Source organism: Glandiceps talaboti, chromosome 9 (genome assembly GCF_964340395.1).
Source record: "Glandiceps talaboti chromosome 9, keGlaTala1.1, whole genome shotgun sequence".
In the NCBI taxonomy this organism is placed as follows: Eukaryota; Metazoa; Hemichordata; class Enteropneusta; family Spengelidae; genus Glandiceps; species Glandiceps talaboti.
The window spans coordinates 25,738,004-25,747,613 of NC_135557.1; the positions used below are offsets into that span (position 1 = coordinate 25,738,004).

Here is a 9,610-nt window from a genome sequence, read left to right on the forward strand (position 1 = left end):
GAAACGCTGTTGGTAAGATTTTTGTCTAGCCAGACGATAAAATGTGGCAAATGTTAATGAGATTTTTGTTGACCCAGGCGACGTTTTGTTTCAGGGTTTGTGATTTTCGTTGTAAAATTAATATAATTAATACAGGATTAGTAGATAAATCAACGTGTTGAAACATCACGCTATTGTTATCTCCCGTTTGCAATCAAGTAGTACAGCCTGAGGTAAATTATATGTTCATTTTGATAAAATATGCCAAAAATCCATATATGGCATTTCTGGATCGTAACAGTAGTACGGTGTTTTAGGATCCTTTTACTGTATGGAACACTTCTTACGTTTTTCCTTATTTTGGGATTCACCTGTAAAACAAGAAAACCATGGTAACTTAATATCATCGGCTATATTTATAACAACACAACATATAATGCTGACAGATGTGAATCTTTACTGACCTTTATTTTACAATGTGATGTTTTAAAAGAACCAATAAAATATTCGTGTCTAGATACCTGAATTATTTGTTATTTTGCTGATATCTACGTATTAAAAGATTGTTTCAAACACATCACACTAAAATTCAACAAATTATGATTATAGCGACATTATGAAGCATTTCTATATACTATCATAATTATATTGTTGTAAAATTAATAGTTTAGAAGAGATTATCCAGAACTTACTTATTGCAATTGCGTCCTCTTCTATCTCCCTCTTCAAGTTTTCTATAAAAAGAAGTGATGATATGTTAGTTTCGACTTTACGTCGAACGGATTGAGCAGACAAAGAAGGAAAAGACGTGATTGGCCATATAAGAGTCATCATCATTAAGAACAAAACAAAAACGGTGGTGGTGATAATAATAAATCTTTTTAGTAATTGACACTTTTTTTACTTGATCGCGTTATTACCTTGTCTGTTTTAGTCAAACTTTGACGTAACAAAATGACACTCGCAACAATGCATTTTGGTTTAATCATTTAATGGACGCTGTACTTGTTTCAAATCACATTTCTGATCAAGTGAAAAATTAGAAATTACAGAATAATTACTCACCAAGTTTTTCATTAATAGTGTCGAGAACTTCATCCATAGTTACACCATAGATAACTGATTCTCTATGACATCGTTTCTTCAATATTTCCAACTCTTCGACTACATTTGCATTGGAATTTACCAATGTATCGATCTGCATCATAAGGGCAGAATACCGTTGCCTTGCATCCACTTTCTTCTGTTCTAATACCTTTTCAGCATTTTCACGCAACACTGAAAACTAAGTATATACAAAAGCATAGGCTCACTATAAATTGATAAAAATCCACTTTTAAAGAAAGCAACTGAATATTGATTTAATCGTGAATTACATAAATAACGGGGAATTATACAAATCCTGGAGTGAAAAGTTCTATTCCGTTCTCATTTCATTGCACGCACGCACGCACACACACACACACACACACACACACACACACACACACACACACACACACACATACATACATACATATATACATGCATACATACATACATACATACATACATACATACATACCTACCTACCTACCTACCTACCTACCTACCTACATACCTACCTACCTACCTACATACATACATACATACATACATACATACATACATACGACACTTTTCTACCTACCTCTTCTATCTCATATGTACGGCACTGCTGTAAGGCTTCCTTTTCAAGAGCAGAGTTTTCCTACCACAGGTAAAAAATAAACATAATTATAATATTATTCATAAATAATTTACAATATAGACTAGTGACATAATTTTGAAAATAAACATTACCATTTGGCCGACCAGGCGTTTTCAAAGTTACGTCGTTCCTTTCACTTAAGAACTTTTGTCATGTGTTTCCAATGAATGACAAATAAGACACTAAAATTTAAAATGTACCTCTTCCTGTACACGATCTAGATGTTTCCGATACTCTGCTTTAAATTCTTCCAAACCTTCTCCCTGCAATGTCTCATAATCTGGCAGTTGGTGAACACATTTAACGTTATTCACATAGAAATCGTCAAATATCTGAAAATATGATGTGAAATAAATGACATGTTGACCATAACGAGAAAAAATATCTACAGAAAATGACACTCACATTGGTGCATAACATAAACACCCACCTAACACATACATACATACATACATACATACATACATACATACATACATACATACATACATACATACATACATTGGACAATGGACAATCGAAACAGTCAACTCACAGTTAAGATGAATAATATCAAGCAGTTGATGCACTTGAAGAAATGTACACATAACTAACTGATAATTTAGATTATGGAAGAGTTCAAATAATGGAATCATTGTCTGTAAAGAGAAATGAAGATATGACAGCTCTTGAAACACAAATAAAAAGTGTGAATAATCGCATAAATGGAGAGGGGTGTAGAATTAGTTTGTTCTGTAAACAATCTGATCTGTCAGTTCAATGGAATGGAAGTAAAGATGAATGAATACATAGAAAAAAGCAGAAAGAGATCATGCTAAACAACTACACGAAGTGATCGTTACTAATTCAAAATTGATGGAAGAAAATGCAGAGTTGAAAGTTACAAGCAACACATTGATCCGTCAACTGGAGAGTATTGGAAGAGAAATATGAATCGTTAGACACAATAGTTCAGGGAATGGATCACACATGATTTCAACCAGTTAAGACACCCTCTAAATCAACACAAAGCAACTTTCAATAATTAAGTGAAGAAGAAAATCTTTCTCAACTATGAACGAATTCTAACCTTCTTGCATCAGAGTGTGATGGATATCCAGGGAAATAAATCAACACAAGGAGACTCATTTTAAGAACAAAGTAATCAAGTTCCTGGCTCTGTTCAACAAACAAGAAATGTGGTAAAGAAAGGTGATGATAATATTCTTCTCATGGGAGACTCACTAATAAAGCACATACATTGGAGAAAGCTATCGCGGCAAAATGTCACCAAAGATCGCACATCAACTACACCTGATGCCCTTCAACGTATCAACAACACAACATTAAAGATCACGAACAAAATAATACTTCATGTTGGGAGCGATACTGTTGCCAATAATGAGGACATTAAGGAAATTGCTGACAACATTGTACACTTAGCAAAACAAACTAAATCTACTGCAAATCCGACTAGCACAGTCATTCTATCAGATATATTATCAAGAGGACACCGTGAAATAAATCAGCTAATCAAAGATGTCAACATTGAAGTGAAGGCACATATCGGTGATCAGGATGGTATGGTGTTTGTTGATCACAAGAAATGACATAGTTCAAAGAAATTCTATCAACCTAGTAGTGTTCACCTCAATTATGTTGGTACAGAGGTATTAACAGCTGGCATGATAGGTACACTAAAAATACACGAAGTCAGAAAGCAGAGGGTAGTATCCCAAGAGAAGAAAACCACACACAAATGGAGCCAGGAGAGGCAATAATGATACTACTGGATAGAGATACGACAATAATAAACAAAGCCAAAACAAGACTGAGGCTCCACAGAATGAAAATATCAACCACCAACACAATCAAACAGATAATAACAATAATGATATCAACAGCAACAACACTTCAATGGAAATCCTGGGTATTCATCAATGTATCATACACCTATTCATGGTTGGTACTAACGTGGAATGCAACCACCACCACCACCATCACCACCACCACCACCACCACCACCACCACCACAATGTATACCGTGGATGCTTATGTACCTTCCTTCCCAACCATATACTTGTCCACCCTGGGGTTATAGTGGCTAATTATGAATAATTATCAACAGCAAAGTAAAATTGCTTCTTGGAACATTCATGGATTGAAAGCTAGTTTAGATGATAATCTGTTTATTAATTTTGTATTTCTTACATTATTTCACACACACACACACACACACACACACACACACACACACACACACACACACACACACACATACATACATACATACATACATACATACATACATACATACATACATACATACATGGATACATACATACACACACACAAACACGCCCCCCCCCCACACACACACACACATACATACATACATACATACATACATACATACATACATACATACATACATACATACATACATACAAACATACATACATGCATGCATGCATGCATGCATGCATGCACGCACGCACGCACGCACGCACCCACGCACACGCGCGCGCACACACACACACATACATACATACATACATACATACATACATACATACATACATACATACATACATACATACATACATACACATTCAGATTTTTTTTGGAACGATAACATAAAGAAAAGTTTCGATACCTGCATGAGATGTGTTGTGAGAATCTTTGATGCAAACGGTCCCTTTGCTGTCTCGTTGTACTGCGTTGTGACGTCATCAAATGTGTCTCTGATTAATTGAAAGGTGACCCCGTCATTATTGGTCAACTTAATTTGTAGAGGTTCTACAATTCGTGAACATAAATCTTCAACTAACTGTTTACACAGTTTGTCAGACTGTTTAGCATTTTCCGAAAGATAATAACTCAGGCGACCAGCATCGTACTGCTTTTTCACTGTGTTGTAGAAACCAGTATGGTCCTACAGAAGGAACAATGTAAATGTAAAGTACAGTTACATTACTAAAAGGGATAATCACAGTTATCACCTAAAACAAACATTATAGACGAAAATGGTTAAAAACAAATGTTGCCACTCAAGCCAGGAAAACAATGAAAAGAAAACTCAAAACGATTATAGCATACCTCGACATTGGCAATGGTTTTTATTAAAGTCGAATGACCAATGAATTTTAGTTTTAAATAGCCTAATTCATGGTCCAGTGCTCCATGTGGACTACTTATTGTTTTGGAAGAGCAATTGATGTGTATTGATGATAACAATTATCAAGCAGTTAAACACCCGATATATAAAACTGCCTAACTAACAAACAGTAAGTGGATAAAGGTATTTCATGGACATTAGTGATGGCTGTATTGTACGTACAATAACAAACATTTTATGCATTGTTTAATGTTTGGCAGTTTATTGAGTTATTGACATGGACTTGGTATATGTTGTTTCACATTATTTTTTCAAGTAGAAAAACATAGACTAGTGAAGCTGTTTTATCAAATAAAAATACAAAATAAATACCAAATTCTCATCCATATGGCCACTTTAAAGATGACCATTATGAGGTCCTCACCTAACTAACCCTACAGGACATGGTAGGGTAGACCATAGACTCTCTTTGGTAGAGAGTCTATGGATAGACTAACTCGTCTCGGATTGTTCGACTTATTTTGATCTTGTTTGATAAAGAGGTCAGTATGAAGTTGTTGACATAATTAAAGTTGTTGACATAATTAAAGTTGTTCGGAAAAGTAGAGATTGGCGCCAGTGCCTTTCTAAAGAGCTTATGTTAAGTAATTACCTTTAGTTTCTTAGTAAACTCCATAATCAAGTCTACGTCGTATATATTTTTGGATTCGTTGTTCAAGAGTTCCAAAGCTTCTTTTAAAGAGTCGTTGTGTTTAGTAAGGATTCTCTCTTCATCACATGGAAGTTCGTCTATGATAGATTCCATCTTTTTAGAATAATGTTGACATCCATGACCAAGCGCTATTCGTAATTTGCTTCTCATTATGTCATGCCATGCTTCCCAGATATTGGAGACTGAATCTGTGTTTTCTAGTGCATCCACATAAACTTTCACAAGCTGTGAGAAATCTGAGATTCAGAATTGAAATCGAATATTTGTTAGGCATTCAATATTACAACGGAAATATATTTTCGAGTGTACGTTCGAATTGTAGATTTATTTTATGTTACAGCCCGCTTAAAGTTACCGTTCACCTGTTCTGTTGATACATTCAAATATGAACCAATGAGGACCTGTAACGTTCTACACTAAGATAGCAATTTCTTGCTACATTTTGTCTAATAAACCATTTAAACGTACTGCAACTACACACAGACACACAGGAACCAATGGTTTGAGATCTGAACGCCTGGTCTGCATACTGGCATACTAGTTCATTTCACTTTTAAAAAAATGTCAGAAGAAACTGCTTTCATTCAATCTTGTTATCTTAGAGCAGTTTCTTATTGATGTCTACAAAGTTATATCAAACAATGCCACTGGACGGTTAAATCAAACGAACTGTAACTTCTGCAGATTTAAAAGAACATTGAAAAGTTGCTCGATTGGTGAGATTATACTTACAATTAGCTGGTATCATGCCAGTGATAGTTTTCTTTGTTTTCATCAATCCTACCACCTTTGAAATGAAAGTTTCTACACCACACCTGAATTCAGTGCTGACGTGGTCTAGGTAGTCGCCATATCCCATACTCTGCAGTATTCTCCCATCAGTAGTTGGTATTGGTAGGGAGAAGACATCAAAGTTTGGAAAGTAGGTCAGGATTGCAGTCCTTATATCATTATGTTTCTGCATGAAAGGTGTTAGTTTTTGTTTGTCGTCGTACTTTTTCAACACCTAGAAGAATAACACATTGACATGTGTATTATTTAAATATATAACGTGTGTATATATGTGTGAGTGTGTGTGAGTGTGTGAGCGTGTATGTGTGTGTATGTGTATGTGTATGTGTGTGCGTGTGTATGTGTTTGTATATATGTGTATGTGTGTATGTGTATGTGTATGTGTATGTGTATGTGTATGTGTGTACCATGTAGATAGTGTACTCATTTTGACGATTGTGTGTCATGTAGATTTTGACACAAAAGCACCAAAATGGAACGATTCGGCAAACACATGACTTACATTTTATTTTTAGCTCTTCAAATTCGTTATTTACTAATTCTTTACCTTCTTGACATGTTCTGTATCCTTAGTGCGTGAGTGGGAATAAAGACGGTTGCTTAAAATGTGTTATTTGTAAAGGAGCACTTTTTCATGGCTGAACAAGAGTGCATTATGTGCCCAAATAATTCACGGAAATCCGGACTTCTGATTGGGCATATGGGTATTGCCTAGATTCTAAAGATTACAGTCCTCGGAGCTTCGTATTACGACGCATAGCTAAAACTTGGGTTGTACTGTATGTACAGATATCTACTTCATAATTGTACTTGAATAGCCTTGTACTGTGCGCCCTCATCGATCACATAGGGCTAACCATTCATTGACGTGAGTATAATGCTACGCTTTGTCTCATCAAGAAGCGCTAACACGTCAACGAACGGTTAGCCCTATGTGATCGATGAGGGCGCACAGTACAAGGAGAATTATGCAGTAGATATCGGTACATACAAAACAACCATTTTAGCGATGAGCAGCTCCAAGGACAGTAAGAGAGTCTAAGTCTAGCCGTATCTAGTATCAAGACTGACATACACTCTTGCCACCCTTTCCTTTAACTATAGTGTTTCATTTTTATTATTTTTTGTTATATTTTTAGGGGCGTTTAAATACGAACATCGCATATGTGCACCGTATATTGTTATTTTGACAGAATTATAACCTTGAACTTCATCTTCAATGTCAAAATTTAATTTGACCAAATTTCATCAGCTTGGTAGATCAAATGATATACATAGGTTATACCACACAATCAGTAAAACGTTTTTTAGTATTCAGCTTTCGATTAATCTTGGCCAACAGAGACGGGGGAGCATCGAACTATCATCTACTTTTGGCTGATCATACTGCCACCTAGTGGTCAGCTGTAAATATGGAATTTATCATTCTGATGAAGACCATTGACTAAGACAGATCAAACACTCAATGCTACGTACAAAATATTTTAACTGCTTCTTTGTTATAACCTACGTAAATTAAACTTAAATTGGCTAAATGACTCGGTGACATTCAAATTGTCTAAAAAAATAATATTATATGGGTAAACTATCTTATAAGATTGTAGGACCCTATTTCACACATCAATTAACAACGCAATACATATTGTGTGGAGGCTAAGTCTTCAAACAAAAGATTCATTACACATTGGCAATGAAAATTGTTTACAGATTTTTCCGTTTACCTCACTTAAAACGAAGCTTTTAATATCAACTTCGACTTCTTTGCCATCTTTTTCTATGCTTGGGTAGAGTGTGACGTCACGTAGTAGCCAGAGGAAGTTTGGAAAATATTTGTAAAAGTCGTCAGAATGCTGGTATTCAATACTGTTCTCCCTCGGCGGTCTTACTTGGATCTTTGTTGCCAATTCACCTATGCATCTAAATATAGATAAACAAAAAGATGTCTTAATGAAAGGTTATAATAATATGTCCCCCCCCCCCCCGATGAATCCCTGTACCCGGATGAATCCCTGTCCTGGATGCACCCCTGTACCCGGATGAATCCTTGACAACTATTAACATCATTAGTGGCATATATATCTTTTTACATTTTCATTAACAAACTGTTTAAGATATTAGTAGGGGGTAAATTGTGTGTTTGCATCTGTCAGTTTGTTAGTCTTTCTGTCTTGTTCGTTCTTGTTTCTCTAAAAACTGATGTTAGGGAATATGTGTTCATCCTCTAATTAATTGCAATTTTTTCATTGGTTACACGCCTTAGTTACCATGGCAACGATAAAATAGATAACAACAAATCGCTTACATTGATTGAGGTTTATTACCTTGGATTGGATATAAAACGACTATAAATTATATTTCAACTTGAATCGCACCGTGACTGTAAATACAGGTAGATTGAAATGCCAATTCTTAACAATGACAGATACCGACCTAAATTTTTGTAGATCTTCCAATGTAGGATCGCCTTTACTGTTGTACACCAGTACAGACGATAGTAGTACGCTTAGAGTAAAGATTCGATTATCGTTATCAGCATCTGCAGCGTATGATCCAATGCCCTCTGTGTCCAGTAAAAGAATGGTCACTACCATTCCATTAGCCAGCTTTCTCTTGTACGGTTGTGTACTCATCCATATACCTAGGGTTATATAAGAGACGATCGCACAATGTCACACAAGCTGAATTAACGAATCGTTCATTTAATTAGGACAACCCCCCCCCACACACACACACATACATACATACACACACACACATATACATACATACACACATACATACATACACACATACATACATACACATACATACATACATACATACATACATACATACATACATACATACATACATACATACATGCATACATGCATACATACATACATACATACATACATACATACATACATTCATACATTCATACATACATACATACATACATACATACATACATACATACATACATACACACACACACATACATACATACACACAGACAGACAGACACACACATACATATACACACATACATAGACACACATACTCACACACACACATACACACCCTCCCCTAAATGAACGTTGACAGGTGCGACATCAAACGTTTAGATGTAAAAAACGTAGTGATAAACATAAACCCGTTGTTTACTTAGATAATAGTAAACACATCAAAATACTTACTAAAACTCATATTTCATATTTATAGAAGCAAGTTTTTATCATCTTATCAACATCTCAGTAGTAAATACAGAACATTTTATCATTGTAGACATTGAAGGCGTGAAAGGTTTCGAAACTTGGTA

The 9,610-nt window shown here is 35.3% G+C and overlaps 1 protein-coding gene across 1 annotated transcript in view; it reads right to left on the minus strand.

The window, feature by feature from the left end:
• Positions 1-303: 303 nt before the first annotated feature.
• Positions 304-9,610, minus strand: part of LOC144440040 (guanylate-binding protein 1-like) — a 10,872-nt gene continuing 1,565 nt past the window's right edge. Inside the window, exons 3-11 of the mRNA XM_078129270.1 lie at positions 8,740-8,947; positions 8,031-8,226; positions 6,250-6,523; positions 5,458-5,753; positions 4,344-4,622; positions 1,909-2,040; positions 1,649-1,708; positions 1,045-1,264; positions 304-350 (exon numbers count right to left, since the gene is read on the minus strand). Coding sequence (XP_077985396.1) covers positions 304-350; positions 1,045-1,264; positions 1,649-1,708; positions 1,909-2,040; positions 4,344-4,622; positions 5,458-5,753; positions 6,250-6,523; positions 8,031-8,226; positions 8,740-8,947 — 1,712 coding nt within the window. The remainder of the gene's footprint in view (positions 351-1,044; positions 1,265-1,648; positions 1,709-1,908; positions 2,041-4,343; positions 4,623-5,457; positions 5,754-6,249; positions 6,524-8,030; positions 8,227-8,739; positions 8,948-9,610) is intronic.